This window comes from Mustela erminea, chromosome 1 (genome assembly GCF_009829155.1).
Source record: "Mustela erminea isolate mMusErm1 chromosome 1, mMusErm1.Pri, whole genome shotgun sequence".
Lineage (NCBI taxonomy): Eukaryota > Metazoa > Chordata > Mammalia > Carnivora > Mustelidae > Mustela > Mustela erminea.
Window position 1 is genome coordinate 104,084,670 of NC_045614.1, and position 27,817 is coordinate 104,112,486.

At 41.5% G+C, this 27,817-nt stretch overlaps 1 protein-coding gene and 1 long non-coding RNA gene across 2 annotated transcripts in view; one reads left to right on the top strand and one right to left on the bottom strand.

The window, feature by feature from the left end:
• Positions 1-3,095: 3,095 nt before the first annotated feature.
• On the bottom strand, positions 3,096-17,230 carry LOC116586826. Its single transcript, XR_004284165.1, has 3 exons — positions 17,089-17,230; positions 8,941-9,069; positions 3,096-3,681 (listed from the first exon to the last, which is right to left on the bottom strand). It is a non-coding gene; the product is annotated as an uncharacterized LOC116586826 (long non-coding RNA).
• An 84-nt stretch (positions 17,231-17,314) lies between these two features.
• Positions 17,315-27,817, top strand: part of PPP1R2 (protein phosphatase 1 regulatory inhibitor subunit 2) — a 28,949-nt gene continuing 18,446 nt past the window's right edge. The window contains exon 1 of the mRNA XM_032337248.1: positions 17,315-17,749. Coding sequence (XP_032193139.1) covers positions 17,628-17,749 — 122 coding nt within the window. The 5' untranslated portion in view covers positions 17,315-17,627. The remainder of the gene's footprint in view (positions 17,750-27,817) is intronic.

The window sequence follows — 27,817 nt, forward strand, 5'->3', positions numbered from 1 at the left end:
GATTTTTGTCTTTTTATTTTTCCTCTCCCTTCTCCTGTGATCTTCTGTTTTGTTTCTTAAATTCCACATATGAGTAAAATCGTATGATAATTTTCTCTCTCTGATTGACTTATTTCACTTAGCATAATACCTTCTAGTTCTATCCACGTCATTGTAGATGGCATGATTTCTCTTTTTTGATGGCTGCATAATATTCTGTTGTCTACATATATCACACCTTTTTTATCCATTCATCTGTTAACGGACATCTGGGCTCTTTCCACAGTTTAGCTGTTGTGCACATTGCTGCTACAAACATTGGAATGCAGGTGCCCCTTTGAATCACTATGTTTGTATCCTTTGGGTAAATAAAATATGGTCAACTCATATGCTAAAATTACTACCTTGAATAAATACCAAATATGAAATTAAAAACGGGCTCATCAAGAGTTATCTAACATTTCTAAGCAATGCAGAACAAGCTGGCAATGCTGAGGCGCCTTGGTGGAAAGTGCTCTGGGATGGGATCTAGCACTACTCTCAGCCCCAGGCAAACCAGCAGCTCACCCCAGCAGCCCCCTCCCCTGGCAGCCTTGCCTCCTCCCCGACACGTCACTGAAAGAGCTGAACCAGATGATGTATCTCCAATGACCCTTCCAGATCAGACTTTTATCGTTCTATAGTTTTGCACGGGATGAATGAAGTGCAGCTTTTCCTAAAAAGGAGAAAGTACCTGCCTTTACAGGGAAAATGAATCATAAACTTAAAAGACAAACTCTTTGCATTGTTTTGTATCCCCTTCTAACCCTTATCAATGTACACACATGCATACACTTACACACTTTATTTTTTTAATCAATATACATAGCTTTTTCAAACTATACATTATTTGGATGTATACATTTTTTCAGAGGGATACTCACATTTTATTCATATAACTTGTTACATTCGGCAAAGGCATGGGATGGATTACATTGTTCCTGGACTGCCAATTATAATTAAAATGTAGAATGCCAATCTTCAGCCAGCTCTGCAGCATGTTCAGTGCATTCAGATGTGGGGGGAAGCAACATCAAGCTGAATTATAAAGTCACTCTCAGTGAGCACAGTACAAAGGGGACTTGAGAGAAAGAAGGGTTTTCAGAGGCCAAATGCCAACCTTTATTCCAAATCTCTTACCCTAACGTGCTAGAGCCTTCCTGGTGCCTCCAGATACCTGCAGAGGGGCCGGTGCCCGCTTCTGCTGGAGACTTTGAGTGCCACCTGCTTGCGTTCTCCTGGGTGACATCTCAGCTCTCCCGGTGGCCCTCCCAGCCCAGTTTACCTGCCCCCTCTCCCTTTGCTCCTTCTCAGGCACCCAGTCCACTGGTCTCAACCAAGGCATGCCACAATTACTTGAGAGAGTGTATCTGTTTCTTGAGAAGACGTCCCAGAATGGGGAGATGGTGGGCAAAAGAGGGCAAAGATTGCAAGAAGACCCCCCCGTCCCCGACCCACTCCGCCGCAATGCAGATTTGCTTTCAGGCTTCAAATGGGAACTGCTGTTTTGTGAAACAGAACTGACTACTTACCGCCGCCTGTGTTTCCCATGCCTGCACCTTTGGTACACATCATTCCCCTTCCTGAAATCTACTGATGTCAGAATCCAGCTCACCAAGCATACATTGGTATTTTATCAGAGCCATTTGGCAGCGTCTAGCCAAATTGAGGATGACATAAGCTTTGATCTAGTAACTGCATCCTCTAGTAAATACTTTACAAACACTCCACACATGGGTACAAGAAGACATGTGCAAAAATCTTTGTTGCGTTGCTGTCTGAAAGACTGAAAAACTATAAACAACCTAAATAAATATCCATTGGCAGAAAAACTGATTTTAAAATTGGAGTATGCACGCGCATGCACACACACACACACTGGAATACTATGCAACAGTAAAAGTGAACTAGAGTGACATGTTTCACCATATATAATATGGTTATCTATCTATGTTATATATAAATATATATAACATGTATATATTTATATATATAAACAAAAATATGCAGAAGCATAAAAGCAAAAAGGAAAATGTGGAATGATACAGTAGAATACATAAAATGACATTATTTTGGAATACACACACGTCATCAAAGTAGAATGAAACTCAGAATTATAAATGTCAAATTCAAGGTCTTAGTTACCTCCTGAGATAGAAGGAGTGAGTTGCAGTTGGGTAGGGAAACACCAGTGGCTTTCACTGCATTGGTAATTGTATTAATTTCCTGTGCCTGCTGTAAGAAATTATCACAAATTTGGTGGCTTCAAACAACCAACATTTATTTTCTCACAGTTCTGTAGGCCTAACGTCCAAAGTCAAGGTCAGAATGAGAGTACAGGCAGGGCCATGCTCCTTCTGGCGCCCCTAAGGGAGAGTCTCTTCTTTACCTTTTCCAGCTTCTGGTGACTGCTGGCATTCCTCAGTTTGTGGTCCTACCTCTCCCACCTTCAAATCTCTTCCTGCTCTGTCTTCACAGGGCCTTCGTGTGTGTGTGTGTGTGTGTGTGTGTGTGTGTGTGTGTGTGTATGAAATCTCCTTCTACCACCTTCCTTATAAGGATACTTGTGATGATATTTAGAACCCATCTGGACAGTCCAGGATAATCTCATCTCAAGGCCCTTAATTTAATCACATCAGCAAAGACCCTTTTTCCAAATTTAACATTTACATGTTTTAGAGCTTAAGGCCTGATATCTTTGGGAGGGAGGGAATTTTTAGTCTACCATAGTAATGTTTGATTTCTTTTTTATGTTTTTAATATTTTATTTATTTGACACACACACATACACACATAGAGGACAAGCAGGGGAAGCTACAGGCCAGGGAGAGAGGGAGAAGCAAGCTCCTCGCTAAGCAAGGAGCCAGACGCAGGGCTTGGTCCCAGGACCCCAGGATCATGACCTGAGCTGAAGGCAGATGCTTAATGGACTGAGCCACCCAGGTGCCCCATAATGTCTTGTTTCTTAGGCTGAATGGTGGGAAATAGTAGACATAAACTCACGGAACTCTACCTTGCATTGCAGCTCTGTGTGTATGTTACGTCAGACACACTGTGAACTAGTCATGGCAAGAGAGGTCTCCAGGAGTCTGAAGAGCAAGGTAAATGAGAGTAACCCAGGGGGCAGGTCAGAGAACTCCGAGTTATGTTCCAAGAGTAGAGTGTATGAAACATTCAGAAATGGGGTAATTCTGGGTAAGTCACTTATAAACAGACTCTTGTCATTTTTAGAATTTTTTGCGAGTCCCTTTTAAGATGTTTAATTATCATATTTAAAGAGTGGCCCCTCCTCCAAAACTTGAGAGAACTGAAGACCAAAAACAAACAAACAAAAACCTTCCAAAACTGAGTGGTGGATTGGATGCTCACTTCTGGCAGTCGAGTTTCAAGCACTGAGGACAGGTCAGGGGAGAAAAATTCCAGCCATATTACATAGGCAGCCACCAGCTCCACCTGCTTCTCATCCAGGCCGTTGGCTGCCAACCGCTCCCAGGTCAAACAGGAAGCCGATGCTCTGAGTCAGCTCTATTCCCAGGAGATGACAAACTGGGCTCAGGAGCTCCTTGGCCAGCGTGAGCAGAGCTGGAAGCAGCAGCAGGTGGGCACTCTTTCCTCAGCACGGTTCAGCTATGACTAAGCAGGTGTTTGTTCTTTGCCTGCAGCCTGGTGGGAGCAGAACTGATGAAACCAAGTACCCCAGAGTCAGAGGACTCCCTGCATCCTGTCCCCAGATGAGGGAGCAGCGGGTGTGAAAATTAGTACCAGGAAACCTCATTTAGAGTGGAGCTGAAGGTCAGCAGGGGGAGCTCTGGAGCCCCACCAGTCCGCCTCGGACCCAACAGGAAGAGCCAGACCTTGCACGTGGATACTACCTTACTATGCCAGCAAAAAGAAGGAAGTTTTTACTCCTCCCCTGGCAACAGCCCAGCCAATGAAAGACCGGCATAACTCAGCCAATGAAAAGCCACTCTTCTACGAATTCCCAGTTTATTCCAATGGACTTTTGATTTATAACAGCCCCACCCCAACTTCCTTATTTCCTCTATAAAAGAGTATTCCTCTTTGGTTCACAGGACTTGTCTATAGTTTTGCAGTAGATGGCTTTTTCTGGATTGTGATTCTCTGTCATTTCCAAATAAATCCACTTTTGTTGGTAAAATTACTGGCAGTTTTATTTTTAAGGTTCACATTGGTCATGGCCAGAACCAACCCTATCGGAGGATGCCAAGGAAATCTAAAACATTGAGGCTGACTTCTGTGTTATTCTGCCTGAGGGCATTCTGTTCATTTCGTACAAAGTGTTACTGTGCACGGGAAACAGTCTAGATGGGTCATTTTTGCACTTATGGATTACTAATGTGAATAACCTCTCTACTTTTTCAGGCTGATAGGTTCAAGTTCGACATTTCATTTGTCAAGTCTCAGCTCAGATGGCATCTCTAGAAACATCTACATGCAAGTGATTGGCTCGATGATCTTAATCCTAGAACCCCTTTTCTTTCTTAACCTCTTTTTTACTCTCTGCGATTATCTTATATACTTACTTGCTTATGTAGTTATTGTCCACCTTTCCCACTAGAATGTAGGATTTCTGAAGTCAGGATCCTCGCTTTTCTACTTATATCTTGTATCCTCAGAGGTTAGCATAGTCCCTGACATATTAGACAATAAATGTTTACTGAATGAATGAGTGAGTGAATGAACAAAGGAATGGATGAATGCAGAGTCTGAATCAATGCCCCAGAACTCAAAAAGAATCAGTCATGGAAATGAGAACAGAACCCAAATTAATGTAAATATCCCATATTCATGTGCTTCAACATATTCAGCACAGATTGTGTCCCAATTTACTATTTCTGCTTTGTTCCCACATATACCTCTGTGTGCATATTCATAGATACACATCTGCACGTTTGTCTCCCAGACGGAGAAACTGAAACTCAGCAAAGTGAAATGATTTGAATAAAAGTATGGGGCTAGTTATGGTTGACTTGGACCCTATTTCCTATCAGAGAAGTAATTTACTCATAGTATGATTTGGGATTTTTGCCTCATTTTGCTCCTTCCCCCACAAATAAAACAACAAAACACCTCCTATGAGAAAAGGGTACCACAGAGACATGGTCTAAAGTCAGGGTTACATTCAGGAAGTCAATAACCACTACACAGGAGGTTATATACAAGGCATGGTTATCAAGAAAGCAACTTTGGTGGGACACCTGAGTGGCTCCGTAAATTAAATGTCTGCCTTTGGCTCAGGTCGTGATCCCAGGGTTCTGGGATTGAGTCCCACATTGGGCTCCTTGCTCAACAGGGAGCCTGCTTCTCCCTCTGCCTGCTGCTCCGCCTGCTTGTGTTCTTTCTCTTTCTCTCCAATAAATAAATAAAATATTTTTAAGAAGGAAAGCAACTTTGGCTAGGCTTGTTGATACTCGATGTCATTAGAGATTAGTGAGAGGAGGACTCCCCAGGGCCACTAGGTATACAAGATGACCATCAGGGAAGTCTTGGACTCAGATGCTGGTTATTTTTAGCCTTAGGGATATTGTTTCACATAGTTAAGAGGCAATTCTACTAGGAAGCAAGGCAATGATTTCATGAGAGCCTCCCAACATTTTGGTCTGTCTAGTCAAGGACAGAACAGGAATCATGAAAATAGAAGCTTCTAATACCCACTTCCTCTCTTCCCATGAGACTAGGCTGCCTCCTTTTGATTTGAAGGACAAAAACTGATTGCATGTACTTGATACATTGACTGAGAAACATTGGTAATTTTTAAATTAGCCTGAATATTTTATTTGTGTCCAGTTCTCATTTTCCATTTGTATGTTATTGAAAATGCATCCCAATTCATTCATTCATCCTTTCTTCTTGCTCCTTGAAAATGTTGGCCATTCTTAAATCTGTTTTGAATTATAATAGAAAAGTTTTCTCTCATTGAAAGGAGAAGGCATTTCAAATAATTTCAATTCTAATAACTTCCAACAAACAAAACCCTGAGGTGCCATATCTTCCCATAAGTAAGTTTACCGCTAACCAACAGCAAAAGAATTACCACAGTAAGGGTAAATTCTTTACCAAAGAATAGCCTATGTCTGAGAATCTTTCTTAGGTCCCAAAGAAACCTCATAATTAACCGATAATATTCGTTGTAGTTAATAATATTGTAGCAACCACTTCTATCACCATCTTAAAGAAAGGCATTACTTTTAAAACCCAAAGAGTAACCAATAGGTGGTTTCCTAAGAGATTATTGAAATGCCAATAGAGTATTACCCCCACCTTAAAAGACCACCAGAGACGTGAGTCAAAGCCAATCAGCAAGGGTCGTTTATTGCAGGTTCGAACCTGGACCTCTGCGCCGCTCGTTGCCGATAACGCCGAGAGAGATCCAGAGCTGGGTTGGTGCAGGGTTTTTATAGACAGGTACAAACAAGTTTCGGGTGGAGCTGAGCTGTTTGAACAGGCATACTTGGCGTCAGTGAATTGGGTCAGGGGACCCCCCGCGCGCGAAAGCAGACAAAGCAATCTTACAGAAGCAGAACTGGCCGGTTAGCCGTCGCATGCGAAAAAAGCACTATCAGGATATTGAAGGCCTGGTTACTATCAAGTAAAGACAATTGGGAGTCTCCTGGTGGAATGTTACATTCCTGCTATCAAGCATCCTTGTTAATGAGATTTAGGTTTAGAAGAAATTTAACTTTATTTACTTTTCCTTCTACCTCCGCCTCCTTCGGTTTTTTATGGAGGGGAGGGTGACATTAGGGCTTGAGGAACTGAGTTCTGTGTCCCTGGAAATTGGGCTATTGATAAGGTAACTTTTTTGTTGTAAATCTCAAGGACATTTGCAAACCAAGGGAGACTCCTGTCTTGCAGGATTGTGATCTCAGTAAGTTAACCATTTATCATTTTATGGCAGTCAGGGGTGCCTGAGGAACGCCACACATATGGAGGGGAGCGGGTGAAGGGGGGGTGCAAGGCGCCAGCCTTTGCTTTGTCCTCAGCCAGCCTCCTGCTCCTTCATTATTTTTAATACAGAATGATGGTACCCTAAGTGTTAAACACACATCTCAAAAAAAAAAAAAAAAAATCACAAAGCAAAACGATTTAAAACTAAGCATAATTCTTATTTCAGAATAACAAAATAAACTATTTAGGTGGTAGAACAAATTTCTAAAAACAGAATCCACAGAACATGCCAGAAAACATCACCTGAAGCCACCAGATTCAATACTGGACAAGAAATAGTATGGTAGTTTTCTACCCAAGGGACAAAGATTGGTAACCCGGGCAATGTTTTCAGTTACTTGCTCTGAGGACTGGTTTGATTCATTATTTGAATCATGCATAAGAACTCCAGTGGCTCACATATTATCTGTGACAGGAAGGCAGTTATTCTTAGAATTACCGCTTCCAAAGATAAATCCAATGTGTCCACCCTAAATAATAAACCTAAATTATCTCCTTGACTCTTTGCTGTTGGTGGGCTGGCATACCTCTCCTACTAGATGGTGAGGGCCTGCCGGGCAAGAACTCTGTCATTCACGTTTGTATCCCTCAGTTCTAGCGCAGAGAAAGGAAGTTAACACACGACAGGGTGTGGAGCCTGGCTGGAAAGTCGACCCTTTTTTGAGTACCTTTGTCTTTTATCTGTTCTATTCTTTGTTCCTTTGTTTTTGGCACTTTAAAGACTTTTTAAAATACTTGGATCAAAAGCAACTCAAACTTTGTATTTCAAATTAGCTCATAACATATTTGCAACATCTTATGATTGATGGTATTGCTATCTCCCTTATAGCTCTTATTTTTCTTTTGTTTACTATGAATCAAGATCTCAAAATCACCATAAAATATACTGAATTCTGAAATATTAGTTGTAAGTGCTATTTTTACCAAATATTGTGGGAGACAGAAAGCAAGTTCTCTCAAGCCTTTATACCTGGGACCCACCCACAAACAACAGTCTTCCGGAGTCTCCGTATCTCAATGTCTCATCCACAACAATGCTTCCAGATGTCTATTAATTGCACCATCTCAGGCTTTAGGCTCAATCTCCACCACAGGTAACCACAAACACTACCTCTTTGAAGGGGAGTGCCCTAGAGCCACATTTAATGTCTGTGGGAAGCCAGAAATTCCATCCAGAAAAAGCAAACTGAATTGCAAAAAAAAAAATTTCATTTAAAAAAATAATAAATTAAAATTTCAACACGAGAAAACAAAATAAAAATGCCAAAAATTAGGGGGGGAAAAGGAAAGGCTACCCCCACAAATAATAAAAAGGGGCAGTATGTTAGGCACACTGCTTTTAGGAGAACTGACCTGAGTTTACTTGAGTTGCACAGAGTCTAGAGGGAGAGATAAACAAAAAAATCAATCATCGCATCACAACGTAGGATTCAGAGACCACATAGAATAAGGACCCTGTAATCGAGGTTAGAATGGGGCATTATGGGAGCACAGAGTAGGATCACTTGACCCTGGCCTGAAAGAGTCAAAGAAGGTTTCACTCAGGAGCAAATCCTGAGTTTCATTCAGGACAAACCAGCGCAAGCCCAAACTAGAAGAAGGAAGAGGTGGCATCCCAGGCAGAGGAAAGACTCACACAAGAGAACTCACTTCATTCAGTATCGTTTGGGGGCTGGTGGCTGTGGAGGAGCCATGGTCAAGGGTCCGCTCCCCATGAAAACCATGACAGAGTATGAGTCGCAATGCTACTGTTGAGGGGAGTGATCTAGGAAGTAATTTAACTTGCATTTTAAAAATAAAATCAGAATAGCTACTTGTTAATTTGCAGTGAAAATGAGGGGAGGAAATGAATCAAAGTTCTTGATGAAACGTGAAGACTGCCAAGAGCTTATGAGATTGCCCCGATTGAGAGGAGCAGACAGGGATGCAAAGTAGCTCAGGAGGGATTTTTACCTGCAGATCGGGCTGGGGTAGAGGAGCGATGAGGAAGGAAGCAGCCTGGAGAGTCAAGGGAAAGCCCCACCGCTTCTGGGCCCTGGGCTCCATGGCACGCAGTGAACATCTAGCTGTGATTTGTAAGAGCTGAATGGGAGAGAAAAACCAGAACTCTGTCATGGTGAGGAAGGTAGACCATTTGGGGTCCCAGGAGGGCTGATACTCAGTGGGTATGATGAGGGAGCAGGAGGCTGGCTGAGGACAAAGCAAAAGCTGGTGCCTTGCACCCCCTCTTCACCCTTTCCCCTCCATAAGTGTAGCATCCCTCAGGCAGCCCTGACTGCCAAGAACAATAAGCAAATAGTTAACTTGCAGAGCTCACAATCCTGCTAGACAGGAGTCTCCCTTGGCTTACAAATGTCCTAAATCTCACTAACAAAGACGATTGATAGGATTGTGACACCCCACCAAAAAGTCTCCCAACTATCTTAATGTTAATGGCTGGTCTAAAGACAACATTGATCCAGCAGCAAGAGCAAGGCCTCCGGCAGGCCTGGAACATCCTGGCGCCTAGTAGGCCCTCTTTAGCATATGAAAACTCCACTGAAACCTCCCTTCCCCTCACCTTCCCCCAACAGCAGGGTATATAACATGCCTACCCTCACAACCCCGGGCGGCCGCATCTCTGCCTGCCCACAGGCCCTGTCCCCGTGCTTTAATAAATCACCTTTTGCACCAACGACGTCGTAAGAATTCTTTTAGTCGTCGGCTCCGAACCTCCTCACCCCACCGAACCTGACTTAGGTTCTGGGACTTCATCATCAGGTATGTACCAGCACAACAGGACCAGGATAAGCCACTCTTCTGAGTTTCCAGAGTGTTCCCCATAACCTGACCACCCTGGTACAAACCACCACCCCCTCAGTGAGCCCACAAACTAAAGGGGTAGGTAGCACTTGGTACAGCAGAAGCCTTGAATTATATGAACCCACACCTGCGTGGTGGCCACTTTCCTCTCTGCTTGGTTGGGGCCAGCCTGCACCATTTTGGTTATCAAATACTCTGATTATTACCCAGAGCATAAGCAGATTGTGAAGAATGGAGGCTGGGTTGCCCAGAAGAAAGAGTTGAGGAGAAGCAACACTGAGATGCTTGAAGATGACAGTGGGGAGGGACGCCTGGGTGGCTCAGTTGGTTAAGCAGCTGCCTTCGGCTCAGGTCATGATCCCAGTGTCCTGGGATCGAGTCCCGCATCGGGCTCCTTGCTCGGCAGGGAGCCTGCTTCTCCCTCTGCCTCTGCCTGACATTCTGTCTGCCTGTGCTCGCTCTCTCCCCCGCCATCTCTCTCTGATAAATAAAATCTTTAAAAAAAAAAAAAAAGATGACAGTGGGGAAAGAGGCTGCATATCCAGGGTGACAGGACTGGGAGACCTGGTGAGCGGAGCTGGCCTTGGCTGTGAGAGAGCTAGCCACTATGCCCTTTGAACTCTCTGAGAGCTGGCTGAGCTGGGAGAGAAGCACTGCTAGCCGAATTGGCTCCTAGTTGACTTCTCAAGAAGGAAAAGCCTGCCCAGGTCCCAGAGTCTGGCAAAACTGAAAGCAGAGTTTAGTGCCTGCGGAGGGGGAGGAGGTAATATTTATGCTAAATTCTGCTTAGGGTTATTTTAGCATTGACCTAATTTCATTATGTCCTAATCCTTCAAATGTATTCTCACACTTAGGTATGTTAATTTGCTTAACCAGAGGATTTTATTCCTACCCATTCCATACAAATTTACTTTGTTTCTATTTCCCCTTACATAGAGAGACAAAAGATGAAACAAAAGTAGCTAACATTTTTGTGCCTTTGCTTCAACTCTAAAAAAGTTGTAGGGGCAGGGGCACCTGGGTAGCTCAGTGGGTTAAAGCCTCTGCCTTCAGCTCAGGTCATGATCCCAGGATCCTGAGATCAAGCCCCTTGGGCGCTCTGCTTGGCAGGGGGTCTGCTTCCCCCTCCCCCTCTGCCTGCCTCTCTACTTGTGATATGTGAAATAAATAAATAAAATCTTTTTTTAAAAAAAAGGGAATACCAGAATACTAGGGGTAGGGTAGATCTTCAAAAAACTGAGACAAAATTAATGTGAACTTATTTTGGACAGAGTTGGGTTTCCAAGTAGGTAAACTATTAATGGCAGGCAGTTAGAAAGAACATTCTAGTTAGTTACCTACAATACAACAATATAGGTGCCACAATTAAAAAAAAAAAAAAATCCTGGGGCGCTTGGGTGGCTCAGTGGGTTAAAGCCTCTGCCTTTGGCTCAGGTCATGTTCCCGGAGTCCTGGGATTGAGCCCCACATCAGGCTCTCTGCTTAGCAGGGAGCCTGCTTCCTCCTCTCTTTCTCTCTTCCTGCCTCTCTGCCTACTTGTAATCTCTGTCTGGCAAATAAATAATAAAATCTTAAAAAAAAAAAAAAACCCTAGGGACAAAACTAGTTTTCACTTTGGTTTCCTTTTTTATTCAGTTTCATTCAAGATGCTGGCTAGAAAACCCCATATGAGAAACAGAAGCAAATTCTTTTGCACCCTAGCATGTTCTGTATAAGACATATTTAAAAAGGTTATTGGAAACCTTCATCATTTCCTGCTTTATGTTTCATAGATGAGAATGTTTGCACAAAAACCACCAACCCACGTGGCTCCTGCTGCTGGTTTCCCCAATGTGAGCTTCTCCCCACAGTGTCCCTTGTTTTGCTTTCTCCTGACTTTTCTATCTATGGTGGAGAGAGCTAGACACCAGGTGCTCTTGTGAGAACTCTGTGTGTCCTTACTGAGGGGTTTTTCCCCACCTGCATTGGCCCCAGGAGAGCACAGAGGGTCTGGAATCCTATGCAGAGCACATGCCCACGTGGTACAATACCTGAAGGACACATTATAGGAAGATACACCCTCACAAACACAGACACTTTATTCTTATGGAACATAGGACCAAAACTTGGAGAGACCTAATTAAAGGTAGATGTGCATTTAAACAAAGTAGGTGTTCGGTGTGCATGTGGGCATGCACACACATGTGCGAGTGTGTTTCTCATTGCTTTAATTTCCTTTCCTGCGTTACAGCTGTTCGTACCACAACTGGCCCATAGAACAAGATATATAATCAGCTTGTCTTCCATGTTTTTAAGGGCACCATCATTTGGATGGGAGAATTTCAGAGCTGTTTGTTCACTGCTTTGATCAACATTTGCTCAGGGCTTCTTATGGACAGACACCACGTTCATTGAGCTGTGCTGTTGGCGAGTGAAGGGAGAAACCCACCTGCCCTCAAGAGACCACCATGCGACAGACAGACACTTGGAAATTTTTGACCCTATAAGATAGAGGAATGCAAACTGTTCCCAGGGATCTTGGTGGAGGCAAAGACTAACTCTACCTAAGTGGAGTGGGGAAGGAGGTGGCCTTTGAGCTGGGGTAATGCCAGGGCGAGAAAGGAGGGTGGCATTTTGCAGATTGGGAAAGGCATGAAAAAGTGAAGGCACATGGGGCGCTCTGGCATCCTGAGAAGGGTAGTGTGACTGGTGTGAAGAACACAGGGAGAAAGAAAGGGAATGTGAAAAGAGAAACAGATGGGGCCAGATTGTGAAGGCCCAAGGAATTTGAACTTTATCTTATGCAAAGAGCAATCTCTGAAGACTGAGCTCCTTGAGCAAAGGACGGAAGCAGAGAAAGGTCTACTGGCTCTGTGCTCCACGCCACAGCTGCCAAAGCAAAATTTAATTTATAAATTCAGACTCAAGATGTAACCCAATTTTTGTTCTAGCAGGAGAGCAGAGTGAAGATGAGCAGACATCAAGGAAAACAGAGATTGGCCCCTAGACCAATCTGGAGACAGCAACAACAATCAGATACAAATACGAAGATTACATAGTTGAGCAATTTCAAAGTAGAACAAATGTAAGTGAGCATAAACATAGTTATTAAAGGAAAAAGCCTTCCTAGTGTAAACAATGACTATACAGTCTTCAAAGTACATTTCAGGTTTTCCAGGAAGTGTTTGTACAAACATTGCATGTATTCTGAATCAAAATCTGTACTCCTGATTCCATTATGAGTCCACAGAATATTAAAACGCAATAGAGTCTGGCAATATTAGCATAATGAAATTACAGTGTATGGCAATGTTGCTTACTTCTTGCAATAATTTACAAACCAGACCAGTTGATATGTATGAAAAATTTACAGTCACAAAAAACTGAGTGATTTCTGGCAGGCACAAGATAAATTGGTGGCTTAGCCAAGAAAATAATTCATATTTCCTACTTACTGTTCCAAGCCCTTCATACTAAAGATTTTGAAAAAGGAAGTGCTTCCTGAGATTCCCTCAATTTAACTAGTTCTTAAAGGGTCAGGAAACATTTGGAAACTAATGAAATCTTTGTATACCTGACAGGTCTGTCTATGTTCTGTGAGTTTTCTCAGATAAGTATTTTGGCACACTGGGGGCTTTCGTGGTAAGGTTAAGAAAACTGTTGGGGGATATCTTTGAAGAGAACAGTGTTGCAAATCAAAGTCATTTTTTGTTTTTTAAAGCAGAAAATGATTCATCTTTGTCCTTGGCTTTCTCTCTTTTTGAATACTTTTTGTATTTGGTTTAAATAATCTTGCCCCTGCTACCATGAATTTCTACCACGTGTACTGCAAAATCTGTGATTTTCTTGTCTTGTAGGGCAATTACTTGAAACTGGAACTAATGATGTGCTATTCTTGGCAGGGAAAGAACTGCTGCTGACTAGTGGTCATTAAGTCACAACCTTTGGGTACTGTTCCAGAGGTTGGAAGGCAGGTACTATCATTTCTCTGCTCAATGAACCCTGGTTGATGACTTAGGCAGGCTTGGTAGAGCCAGCTGCTGAAGCCCTTGCTAGGTCTGAACTTCTCTTCTTGGGGAAACACCAAGTGGTATTGGCCTGTTAGCCAATTTCAATGAGCAGAGAGCAAGTGGCTCAGCCACATAAGGGGGTACCTTAAAAGGATCTGCTGTCCTCCTCTCTATATGTAGCATTGAATCAGCAACCATATGCAGTCTTCAAAAAGAAAGCAGGAATAATTGTGAGAAAGTCCTTAAATATGATTATATTTTTAAATATACGATTCGCCTTGAGCTTAATAGCTACCTCCAGAAACTTGGATCCACAGTGGAAGAGTCCATCTACAATCCATCTCTTGGCGGCCAAACCCTCAACATTCAGGAAATAATACCAGTACAGCCAAATTTAGCGTTTGGGCTGTTTTGTCCAGATGACTTCCTATAAGAGTGGATCTCAGCAAGGTGTAGAAGGAGAGCTCTATTTAGAAGCATTTGGAAAACTTCTTTGGGCCACGCTGAGGAATCAAGTGGTTCAATTATTCTAAAATATAAGGAAAATCTACACTGGCACTCACACTTTTATAAACTAGCATCTTATTATGATTTTTTTGAATATTAAGAAAGTCCTCTTTGCATTCACTTTTAGTGGGTTTGGGGGTGAAAGAAATAATACATGAGGCAGAGTTTGAATTTGGATGAGGGAAACATTTTTTCAAGGTTCTTCAGAGAACTCTTCATTACTTCCTGTTCCAACGTATTTTATTTTATTAACTGTAATAAAACACATTAGGTCATACTCTGGAAGGCCTTTTCATTAAAGGGTCTCAAAGCAAGACAGTGCTTAATTAGGGGCCCAGTCACAGGTTCAGGGAGGCGACTGTGGGCCCAAGCAGGAACAAAGCAAATCTGTCCAATAATTTAGAATATGATGGGAAGTTTTTTGTATTCCCTTGAAAACAGGATTAGCTCTGCTGATCTGGGCTCCTGCTGACAGGGCAAGAGTGGCAACGCAGGTGTGAGAAAATGTGGTGTCAAGGACTCAGGAAGGGAGGTGGCCATCCTGCTTCCCCTTTAATGAGAACCTTCTCTCTGCCCCAAGGGTGGGGCAGGGCTGTCTGGGTGTGAGGTCAGATCTAATGGTGGTGAAGGAGGAGGGCAGCTGGGAACCTGTGGCTTGGAACAGAAGTGGGGCCTGGAGAGGAAGGTGCCAAGAATGACTGTGGAGCTCACACCTGGGGAAATCCCTGGGGAACACAGGGGATCCTAAAGGCAAAGCTGTTGCCTTTCTGCCCTTCCTGCTCACTTCCCCTCTGTTATCTTCATTCAGCAGTCATTCCTTTACTGTTCCATGCTAGGATCTCAACTACATGCAGGGATGGGAGTAGGGGGAGGCAGACAATAGAAGCAGAATAATTTTCAGGAACCCTGAAGTCATTTCTGAGGAGCATAGTTCTAAGGACATGAACTGTGTTGCTCCTTAAAGCGCAGAGCCTGTGTTAAGGGAGATGAGATGTGGGGCCCAGAGATAGGAGATGAGAGAGCTGGCTGCCATTGGGTTAAGGTAGAGTGCAGCCCTTATCCCCTGACACATTCTCTCACCTCACTTCCTACCCCAGGAACTCATGTCAGCTCAACCGGAGGAAGAACTTTCTGAGTCAAAATTGTCCAAAGATAAACTGAGCTGTGTAGGGTGGTGGCAAGCTCCTGGCCACTGGGGTTATTGGAGGAGAGGCTGGCTAGCTACTGGCGGGAATGACAAGATTCCTTACAGATCTGTGATCTATGAATCCCCCAAAGGGCTGATCTCCTGGAGATGGAAGTTCTGGGTAAACTAGTCTGCTCTGCTCTAGCTGGTCATGAAGATGATGAGGCCTGATCTGGAAAGGGTGCTAGGATAAAGCCTGGTGAGGAGAGAGTTGGGAACTGGGGGAAGGAGTAGGCAGGAGAGGGGTGTACAGGGCTGCCATAACAAAGCACCACAAACTGGGTACCTTTAAACTACTTAGAAATTTAAAGTCTCACAGTTCTGAAGCTTGAAGTCCAAAATCAAGGTGTCAGCAGAGCTGGTTCCTTCTGAAAGCCCTAAAGGAGAATCTGCTCCATCTTTCTCCCAGCTTTGGATAACCCCTGCTTTTCCCTGGCTTATGGATGCATCACTCCAATCTTCTCTCATCTCATGGTGCCCTCCTTGTCTGAACACGACCAGCTTCTTAGAGAGACAAGAGTCATACTGGAGTCACACCGCCCCCAACTCCAGGATGACCTTGTATTATTTAACTAATTAGATCTGCACTTACCCTATTTCCAAATAAGTTTACACTTGGAGGTACTTAAACTTATCTTATTTTTAGGGGGGATACAATTCAATCCATAAGGGGGAGCAACTTGCTTAATTTCTGAGACCTCATCTTTTCCCATCTGTACAAACTCTTGGCAGTGGGCCTGCATGGAGAGAGGCTGGAGGGCTGGAAGAGACGCCATGCCCTCTGCTAGCTTGACTCTATATACAGCATGATTCTGAGATTGTTCCTAGGGCTTCAAATTTCTGCCCTTCCCTGTACTTCACAACATCCACTGCACTCCACAACATGGACACCCACTTTTCCTGATACCCTAGAGGCTCAAACTCTCTCCTCTCATCAAAGTTCTCTCTGGGATCTCTCCCTCACACCTAGGCACAGAACAACGCAGACTTGGGGAAGGTGTGTGTGTGTGTGTGTGTGTGTGTGTGTGTGTGTGTGTGTGGTTTTTGGTTTTTGTTTTTCTCTTTTGGGATTCTTCTTACAACTACCTAAACAGCAGCACCCAAGGTTTCTGGCCTATTTCATCTAGTGTTGGACAACTTAAGTAAATTTCCTGGATTTTTTTTAGGGAAACAGATTATAAATCACAATTCTAGAAATTTATGCCAGCAATTCCTTTCATAGGATTACAAACACATAGGGAGATCGTGGACACCAGAGGTCAGAAGCCCCAAGTTCTATGACCACACACTATGGAAGTGTGATAGTGGTGGTCTGTACTTTAGAGGTTCTCTGTACTTTAGCTACTCCCGTGGTAAAATAAGTTAGACTATTTCAGTTAGACTACTTCTATGATTTCATAAAAGTCAGTATTCTGTGATTTCATAATAGGTCTCTAAGGGCCATTCTAATGCTGATATGCCATGAATTTATAAAAGCTAAAACTTTTTATGTGGTTAAATGGAAGGAAAGAGGTGACATATATCATTTCTCTGAAAATCAGCCAACATCTTTGTGGAATGATGTCACCGTAAGCCTCAGTTTTCCGATCTATAAAACACAAAAATAACAATATAGACCTTATGAGGTGGTGGGAGGGTGGATGGGTGCCTGGAGAGATCTGTAACTTTACAGGGAGGCAAACCAGGAACCTTCCCGGACCTTCCCTGAAACAGCTCCGGGACTGCGTCTGAGCCTGGGTAGGGAGGGGCCTGCTGACTGAAGAGCCGGGAGGGGGCGGGGCGAGGAGGTTGGCTTTGTTCTCGCCCCGCCCCCGCCCCCCCCCCTAGATATCGCGAGAGGGCGGGTCCGCTTGGCTTCGGCGTCGGCGTCGCTCCCGCGCTGGGGAGCTAGGCCGGCTTTTCTCCGCAGGCCGCGGTTAAGAGTCGGTGGCGAAGGGCGCGCGAAGGGCCGTCAGCCACGCGGCGTCAGCCGTGGCGTCGGGGTCGTTGTGTCGTGACAACGACTCCGGTAGCCGTGTCCGCGACAGCTGGTGCGGCCGCTTTAGCCCCAGGCGGGCTCAGCGGCTGCCTGGCGAGTCTGTGCTCGCGCCCAGCCCTTTCCTTCCTGGACCCAGCGCCAAGCAGCGACGCTGAGCCGACCGCCGGAGCGGCGGGCAATGGCGGCCTCGACGGCCTCGCATCGGCCCATCAAGGGGATCCTGAAGAACAAGAGTTCTACGACTTCCTCTGTGGTGGCCTCGGCCGAGCAGCCCGGCAGGAGTGTCGACGAAGAGCTGAGGTGAGACCCGGGAGCGACGACCGCGGGTGGGCCTAGGAAGCTCTTCCTTCCTGCCCGGGCGGCCTCGCCTTCCCCCGCGCCGCCGTTACCGGCCCCGACCCCCTGTTCCAGCCCCAGTTTCGACCCCTAGCGCTGACCGGCAGCTCGGGCGGCTGCGTGGATGCGGCTCCCGCGCCGCTCGGGTCTCCCTCCTCCAGCCAGGCTGCCGATTCTAGTGATTCTAAAGAAGGCAGGAGCTATGACGTTAATCGTTTTGTCCCCTTCTTTAAAAAGTACACGCGCATATGTAATATTTTTTAAACAAACATCTGTTCTTTGAACTTAGGGAAATTGGGAACATGAAAGAATCATATAGAAGTTTCAGAGATTGACCTGTTCGTTATTTCTTAACGTGGTATCTGAAGTATCTAAAATTCCTCAATAATAAAAATCTTTTCTTGGCTTAGGAACCCTTTAAGATTCAGTCTCAAGCCGATACGAGACCTTTTCCACATTTTTCTAATTGAGTTTCCACAGTCGTTCCTTTTTAGGTGAACATTATCAGAGACCTCATGCCACCCTCACTCTTAGATCCTGATCTGTCATTATCTTTACACTAAGAGAAACCAAAATTTTCCGAGTCTTGATCTATATTTAATGGAAATCTAGTACTAATTATTTTTGCATCTGCAACAAGAATTTGAAGTGCTTTGTAGTCTTTGTGGCTCTTGAAAGACCTAAGCTCAGAACAATTCAGAGTAGCAACTAAAACTGAAATGATCCAGTGATATTTTAGTTGTATATACTCACAGGTACACGTTTAAAAAGATGTTTCCCATAGCATTGTGTGTAATAGTAAATAATTGGAAACAAGCCAAGGTTTATTAATAAGGACTGGTGAAATACCAATTATGGTACATTTGTGTAATGAAACAACATATCACCCTTTTAAAGAACGAAAAAGATATTTATGCACAGAGGAAGCTATCCAAGGTGCAGTGCTCAACTAAGAGAAAATAGTACCATACACATAGTGTAAAATATACCACTGGATTAGAAGTGCTAGGGGTCTTGGGTGTTACAAGATACTAAAAATATAAAGACTCTATATTCCAGAAAGAAGGCTTAAGAGAAGTTATCGTTGAAATCGGTAAAGTAAAAACTAAAATGGGGACATATGTAAAAACTTGGAATATTACAACTGGAGCATACCTGTTTAAATAACCAGTTTAGGACTATGAAAGGAACTACTACTACTTAGTAGTGGTAAATTTATAGAAACTTACCTTGAAGAAAATGTTACCTTGAAGAAAACATTAAAGTAGAATGACAGCTTAGAATCATGGCCTTTTGGGATTGGAAAGGACCTTAATTTGTCTCACAACTCCTACACTCCCACTGTCTTTTGGATGCTTGACTTATATTCTCTAACAGGAAATTTTCCAACCTCTATTTTGGGTAAGCTGCTTCAAATGGGAATTGGTGGGGAATGATGGTTTTAGGTTACTGAATTAAGAAAACAGAATCTCACTGGAACATAGCTATAGCAGGAAGACTAAGGCAGACAAAACAAATTGTAGAGAGCTCTTATGCAGTTTCAGGGTATTCAACAGCAAGAGTATCTTTCTCACTGGCATTTATGTTACTTAGTTATTCTTAGTGTTAGCTTCTCTTTGTTTGGCTACCAAGTGGCTTATTGTTCTCCCCTATCTTTCTCTGCTTCCTTATCTTCTGCTTATTCTCAGTTTGGATCTGCCATAGTTTCCTGTGGTCTTAGTCTTTCAGCCTCTTTCTGTAATTGGCTGGGGTTTACTTCCAGGTATCTGTCTTGAAAGCTACTAATCCTAGGCTGCTAGCAGAACAGATTGATTTAAAAGGGGCCGTTTACTAGGTTCCAAGATGGATGATTTTGATTGACTTGTCTAGAGGGTTAGACAGCACTTAAGTCTTTAAAGGAAACTAAAGCTCTAATTCATTGAGGTTCATGATGTTTATAGTAAACAAGTAAACAAGTAGTAAAAGGAGATGGACTTTTTCATTATTAGTTTTATATGACTGTAAAGCAAAGCAAATTCTGTTGGTAATATAATATGCATTATTTATGTCACAGCTTATGCAAACATTATTAGCAACTTTACAAGTGCCTCTTTGAACAGAAACAATAAAAGTATAGTTGAGCTCTCTTTGTAATGTTTGTCATTTAATTATAACCAGTATTCCCCTTTTGCTATAAAAAGTACTGAAAATAATTATTTCATTTAATACCCTTTATTAATAGACTTAAAATCCAGAAACTGGTAAGTGTAGTGTAATGGTTTAACTTTAAAAGTTGGAACAGAATATAAGGCAACAGAATTTCATATTAATATGAAAATGACCCGGGATCTAAGTCAATTCTTTTTATTTTAGGTAGTTCTGTTCTTTATAATCATCACAAATTCTCAGCTAGTGAATAGTGAACCATTGCTTCTAGGGGAAATACAGTTAGGTTCCTGCAAGTTTCCTTCTTGTGTTTCAAAAACTCAGCAGCACTTGAATACTACACTTGGGAGCCATTTAAAACAATGGATTCAACAAAAGTACAAAAAAGTAAAAAACACTGTTACTCAATGGACACAAAAGAGACACTTATTTACAGTTTGAGAGCTGAAACAACAATTTAAGGTGTCAATCACCTTCTTTAACAGCTGGGAAGATGTGCATGGAGCATCTCAGAATTGTCCCTGTTCTGTGCATGTCTGCAAGAGACAGAGAATGCGCCTCTCTCACGTAAGATTGTAGAGTTACAAATGAATTTTATCAAGTGGGCAAATTTGTAAATAGACAATCTGCAAATAACTTACCTTTTATTGGTGCCTTTATCAAGTTAAATGCAGTGGTAGTTTCCTTTTCTGTACACCACATCACCGCCTCCTCATAAGTTGTGAGGATATCTTAATGTAATATTTTATTTAACATGAAGAGATTTTACCAAGGGACTTTTTTTCTTTTAAGAAAAACAGAAGTTGGTGGGCGCCTGGGTGGCTCAGTGGGCTAAGCCGCTGCCTTCGGCTCAGGTCATGATCTCAGGGTCCTGGGATCGAGTCCCGCATCGGGCTCTCTGCTCAGCAAGGAGCCTGCTTCCTCCTCTCTCTCTCTGCCTGCCTCTCTGCCTACTTGTGGTCTCTCTCTGTCAAATAAATAAATAAGATCTTTAAAAAAAAAAAAAAAGAAGTTGAGTTGTCTTACTTCAAGGGTCTATTTTTTAGTAGGAAAAAATTCAGATATGCTTCAGATATCTTTGTGATTTATCTCATATATTACTATCATTAGATAATATTTCAAGGCTCAGTATACACTTAAAGAGATTCGTATAATGCCAAATTTCAAATAGTCTTAGAATTTTTTTAAAAAATATTTTATTTATTTATTTGACAGAGAGATCACAAGTAGGCAGAGAGGCAGGCAGAAAGAGAGGAAGAGAAGCAGGCCCCCTGCCTGCTCTCTGCTGAGCAGAGAGCCCGATGCGGGGCTTGATCCCAGGACCCCGAGATCATGACCTGAGCCGAAGGCAGAGACTTTAACCCACTGAGCCACCCAGGTGCTGCCCTAGAATTTTTTTTATACAGTCAGACTTTTCTTTTTGTCTCAGTTCTCTTACTATCTTACTTACTTTATGCTTTGCGTTGATACTGTTATCTTCAATGAATTGTTTCTTCAGTTACCACTTGTCAGATACCAATTTTTTGAGGGTTAGTTCGGTTACAACTGGATAGAATCTGTAGATCCAAACTATCGGGCAAAAATAAATCTCAATATATGGTATTACACTATTCAACTAGTTAGAACATCACTGTTGTCTCCTATGATTTTGAAGTTCTCATTCTGTCAGGATACCTTGAATATAGAGTACCACTTGTAAAGGTCTGAACAGATCTAGTGAGTAGCTAATGTGCATTTCATCAAAAACAAGAAACCATTGATTCTAAGAAGTACCCATGATTTTATGTACCACCAAAAAAGAAGAAAATGCCGTCAATTATAAAATTCATTTTAAGATAAATTGTTTTCAGAGAGATTAAAATGAGAATGCATTTTGAATTGGTAAAAATAAATGTTACTAAAACTTACGTTATGAGAAGTATTACAGGTTAGTGATTAATCTGGGGCTAGATTGCCTGAGTTTGGGTCTTGTCTACCACTTACTAGCTCTGTGACTTCCTGTGACTTATTCATTGTATCCATGTGTTGTTTAATTATATTAAATGAGTTAATAAGGGGCGTCTGGGTGGCTCAGTCTGTTAAGTGTCTGCCTTGGGCTCAGGTCGTGATCCATGGGTCCTGAGATGGAGCTGTTTGTCCCTCTCCCTCTAACCCCCACCCCTGCTTTTACAAAAATTAAATAAATAAAATAAATTGGTTAATAAATGTAAAGTTAGTTTAGCTCAGTATCTCATCCTCAAATGTTAGTCTTATTCAAATAGAAATGAACTATAGGAATCTAATTTTTCCACATCTCAGTAGATCGTTCTATACAATACACTTTGAAGTTGCTGTGTTCCATTCAGTAGTACTCTTAGATAGTGTAGGAAAATTCTGCTTAAAAACATTGTGCTTGAATTAATTTCCTTTAATATAATTTTATATAAACATGCTTCAGCTTTATCTTTTTCTGCCTGTAAAGGGACACGGACTATAAAGCCTCACTGAGTCAAGTTTTATGAAAGTGACTTTTTGATTACTGATTGCTTTTATTGTCAGCTCTTACTTTAATTGGTAATTGTGTCTAGCTTCATAGTCTTGTACGTTGTCAACCTATGTAAGTTGAATCTTTATTTAAAGAAAGAGCCATTTCTTGAAGTGTGCAATTAAAGTTTAATACCTTGAGGCTCCGCTTCTTACTCCAAACGTGGCTAAAACTTACCAAATGAGCAAATCACAAGCAACGAGATGTATGGGTAGGTCTTTGAGGCAGTATCAAATGAGCTATCAAAGTGAAAGTGAGAAGGGGTGACTTTTTCTGGACCAGATTTAGGCTGCATGAAAACCAATCTTCCAAGAGGTGAGGGGTAAAATGAAACCAGGGGGTGCTTTCATCCTCCCAGCAGATTGCAATGTAAGTGGTGATGCCCATATTTTTTTTAGATAGAGATAATGAACTATTAGAAGGTAATACAGACAGCTTGGAATTAAACTCACTTTTGCTTTTTGGATTTTATTACTCCATAACAAATGTTAATTCTGCCAAAACTTTGGAGATCCTAATTTCCATATTTAGTGTCTTTGCTGACAGTTCCTTCTTTTTTTTTTTTTTTTTAAAGATTTAATTAATTTATTTGACAAACAGAGATCACAAGTAGGCAGAGAGGCAGGCAGAGAGGGGGGGGGAAGCAGGCTCCCTGCTGAGCAGAGAGCCCAATGTGGGGCTCGATCCCAGGACCTTGAGATCCTGATCTGAGCCGAAGGCAGAGGCTTTAACCCAGTGAGCCACCCAGGTGCCTCAGTTCCTTCTACTTCACTGCTTTCCACCTAAGAATTCCCGGTATGCTTTGTAACCTTTTTTTTTTTTTAAATTTTTAATTTTTTTAAAATTTTTTATAAACATAATATATTTTTATCCCCAGGGGTAGGTCTGTGAATCGCCAGGTTTACACACTTCACAGTACTCACCATAGCACATACCCTCCCCAATGTCCATAACCCCACCCCCTTTCTCCCAACCCCCCTCCCCTGAGCAACCCTCAGTTTGTTTTGTGAGATTGAGTCTCTTATACTTTGTCTCCCTCCCGACTCCATCTTGTTTCATTTATTCTTCTCCTACCCCCTTAACTCCCCATGTTGCATCTCCACTTCCTCATATCAGGGAGATCATATGATAATTGTCTTTCTCCAATTGACTTATTTCGCTAAGCATGATACTCTCTAGTTCCATCCACGTTGTCGCAAATGGCAAGATTTCATTTCTTATGATGGCTGCATAGTATTCCATTGTATATATATACCACTTCTTCTTTATCCATTCATCTGTTGATGGACATCTAGGTTCTTTCCATAGTTTGGCTATTGTAGACATTGCTGCTATAAACATTCGGGTGCACGTGCCCCTTCAGATCACTACGTTTATATCTTTAGGGTAAATACCCAGTAGTGCAATTGCTGGGTCATAGGGTAGTTCTATTTTCAACATTTTGAGGAACCTCCATGCTGTTTTCCAGAGTGCTTTGTAACCTATTTTTTTATGCCCTATTTAAATCGATGTTTTTGCAAGATACTGTTCTCTTCTTTGGAGCCAAAAAATTCTAAGAATTTCTTTTGTTCTTAATATTGTGTTGAGGAAGTGGAGTAAAGCTTTGAATAAATAAAACTTTAGTTCTTTTGATAGTGGAAAGTAAACTAAAAGACAGACAAACCAGGAAGAATTTGGGTTACATATAATGTTATAGATATGTGTTTTATACCTTGTGTGTATCTTTTGTTTATATATACATAACATGGTTTAAATCTTTACATTTAAATTTGAGTTCTTTATGTTTTTCTACATCATTGTAAGTCTATATATATATAGATGTACAAGAACTTGCTCATATTTAAATGTAAAAAACTTAGATTTATAAGAGGTTTCCAATAGAAAGCCAAAGGATATAAACATAATTCATAAAAGGAAAGTAAAATGTTGCATTTATAAGGTAATGAGCAAAGAAACATAAAATAGCTTTTTATTTATTTATTTATTTATTTTTTAAGATTTTATTTATTCTTCAGAGAGAGAGGGAGAGAGAGCGAGCACAGGCAGACAGAATGGCAGACAGGCTGAGGGAGAAGCAGGCTCCCTGCTGAGCAAGGAGCCCGATGTGGGACTCGATCCCAGGACGCTGGGATCATGACCTGAGCCGAAGGCAGCTGCTTAACCAACTGAGCCACCCAGGCGTCCCCATAAAATAGCTTTTTTTTTTTTTTTTCCCCATAAAATAGCTTTTAAGTAATGATTCCTACTGCTCAGGTGGAGATAACACATACATAAATAACCAATCTTGGCAAAGTTTTGGTAATTACTGGGGACATTACATATTGATCTCTTTCTCTCTCTTTTTTTAAGATTTTTATTTATTTGACAGAGATCACAGGTAGGCAGAGAGGCAGACAGAGAGAGAAAGGGGGAAGCAGGCTCCCTGCCGAGTAGAGAGCCTGATGCGGGGCTCATTCCCAGCACCTGAGCCGAAGGCAGAGGCTTTAACCCACTGAGCCACCCAGGCGCCCCTTGATTTCTCTTTTGAAACTATACTGCAACCTGGAGTGAACTATAAAGCCGTTGCATTTTAACCCAGATAAGCCTATCCTAGCAAGTTATCCTAAAAATATCATTGAACAGAATATGCACAAGTGTGTTCATTTCTGCTTTATTCTAAATAGGAAAAACTTGGTTTCAGTATAAATATCTAACATTGGGCGAATAGTTATTATTGAGTATTGAGACTAGGAGCACCTGTTTGGCTCAGTGGGCTAAGCCTCTGCCTTCAGCTCAGGTGGTGATCTCAGGGTCCTGGGATCAAGCCCCACATCGGGCTCGCTGCTCAGCAGGGAGCCTGCTCCCCCCCCCCACTCCCTGCCTGCCTTTCTGCCTTCTTGTGATTGCTGTCTGCCAAATAAATAAATATTTAATAAGTATTAAAAAAACCCTAAAGACTAGAAAATACAAGTGGCTTATTATAATAAAATATATATACTAATAACTTCCATATCAGTAGATGTATTTTTTGTATATGGTATCTACTGCTTTATAAATAAAATATATATACTAATGCTTCCATATCAGTATATGTATTTTTATGTACTGTATCTACTGTTTTATATATGTATGTACACAGTATAAGTATTCTTATATATACTGATTGTTTATATACTTTTATGTAATATATATTATTTTATATGGTAATGGAATTTGCAGAAATCAAAACTGTTAGTGGGTTAGGGTGCTGGGATTATCATTATTAAATTTTATCCTTCATTTTTAAGTGAACATTATTTCTGCTTTATCGCACAGTTCTCTCTTTTTTTTCCACCCCCTGTTATCCCACCAAATAGGTCTATAGGGTGTTTGGGTTTCCACCCATTGGAGAAGCCTTTTAAACTCCTCTAACGGTCTGTCATTCTTAAGCAGTAAAGATGATAAGTTGCCGTTTTTAATTTGATATTGTTAACATCATTTAAGAAATAACTTATTTTACTTTGAAGTTAGGAGGTACCTAACAAGGTCATTAATATGTATTTATTTTAAAATATTTTGTTTAATGTAATACAAATATGGAAAGTTGTATTGAATGTAATTTTAAAGTTTAAGAAATCACAAAATTATAAAAGGTTATATTTATATTATAAAATTATTATATATATTATAAAACACCCCTTAACCGCCATCCTGGTCAAGAAAAAGAATGTTTCCATCACCTCAGGAATGTCCCCTGTCCTTTCCAATCACACTCTTTCCTCCCCTGGCTACCAACGTAACCACTTTTCAGACTTCTATGGTAATCATGTAAGTATACATTCCAACACAGTTTAGTTTTGCCAGCTTTTAAACTTTATGTAGAGATGTGCTTTCTTTTACAGTATCTTTAATAGGAAATCTTAATAGGACTACCTGTTAATACAGGTTTTATGAAATTTCACCTGTGATTTTGTTTCTGCCTGGCATTTAACCTCAGCTGTCACTTCAGAGGCATTTGTTCTCTCAGGAGGGAACATTTAGTTACGGTATCCTGAGACTCCCTTTGCTTATTAATTGGATTGCTTTCTTCACAAACTTTATCTAATTCCCTTAAAGCTTGTGTATGTTTCTTTCATGATTCTTCTAATCAGAGCTGCTTGATCATGTTTGCTATCTAGAATCTTTAGAAATAAATCTCTTCACTGTGATTATTTTCTTTATGTAGCATGAGTAAACCTAGGCATTTACTTTCTAAATTCAGAGTAATTTGTAGATAGGACCTATTTTAACAAAATATCTGAAACTGTGTACTTAGTCGAATACAAAACTGATTGCTTTTTAGAAAAATTTATTCTGTGGCACATAGAAGTTTTTCAGAGTCGTAAATGTTGAGTCTTGGCAAGGCAAGGTGAAAGGGATCCAGTTCAAAAGCAGTTTTAAACATTTCTTCAGAATAACCTCCTCAACCCATTTTCTACAGTTCTAAGTGAGATATGGCACCTGGATTTTTAACCCCGAACAGTAGTGGTTTTTTTTTTTTTTTTCAAGATTTTATTTATTTATTAGATGGAGAGAGACCATAAGTAGGCAGAGCAGCAGGCAGAGGGAGAGGGAAAAGCAGGCTGTTCCCTGAGCAGGGAGCCGGAGGTGGGGCTCGATCCCAGGACATGGGATCAGGACCTGAGCTAAAAGCAGCCGCTTAACCGACTGAGCCACCCAGGTTCCCCCAGACTGGAGATTTTAAAGTCATAAAAACCCTTTATGTTTGTGTGGTACTTTTATAATTTGATGTCACAGACATTATTTCAGTTGATTCTCTCAACAACTTATATTAAAAGAAAGACTGTTAATAAAACTCCCATTTTGTTACAGTTTCCATGTAGAGTAAATGTAGCCCCAAAGAGGGTGTTTGTTGGACTTGCCTGTAGTTGGAGGACTAGTGAAAGGTAACTGGAACTTGAACGTTAAACATCGGTGCTAGTGGGGTTCGTTTGTTTGTTTTTCTGCCATAAGACCAATTATGTACTACTCAGATAGCAGCTAGACATATGAAGAAATCAATATTATAAAGCAGGTTCTATTTTTCTAGTTTAGTTCACTCATGTGTTTTTAATATTAGTGAGATTTAAGTTTGTCAGTTCAAAGTTCAGATACATTCCATGCTGAATTTAAAAAAGAAAAGTGCAGTATATCTGGACCAACCTTTGCCTCTTGATAAAACAAAGGATAAGCAACTTGAAGTTGTAGTGGAAGTAGTCTGTAGTGGAACATTAATCAGCTTTAAAAAGGGAGAAAATTTTTTTTAATTTTTAATTTTTTATTAACATATAATGTATTATTAGCCCCAGGGGTACAGGTCTGTGAATCGCCAGGTTTATATACTTCACAGCACTCACTGTAGCACA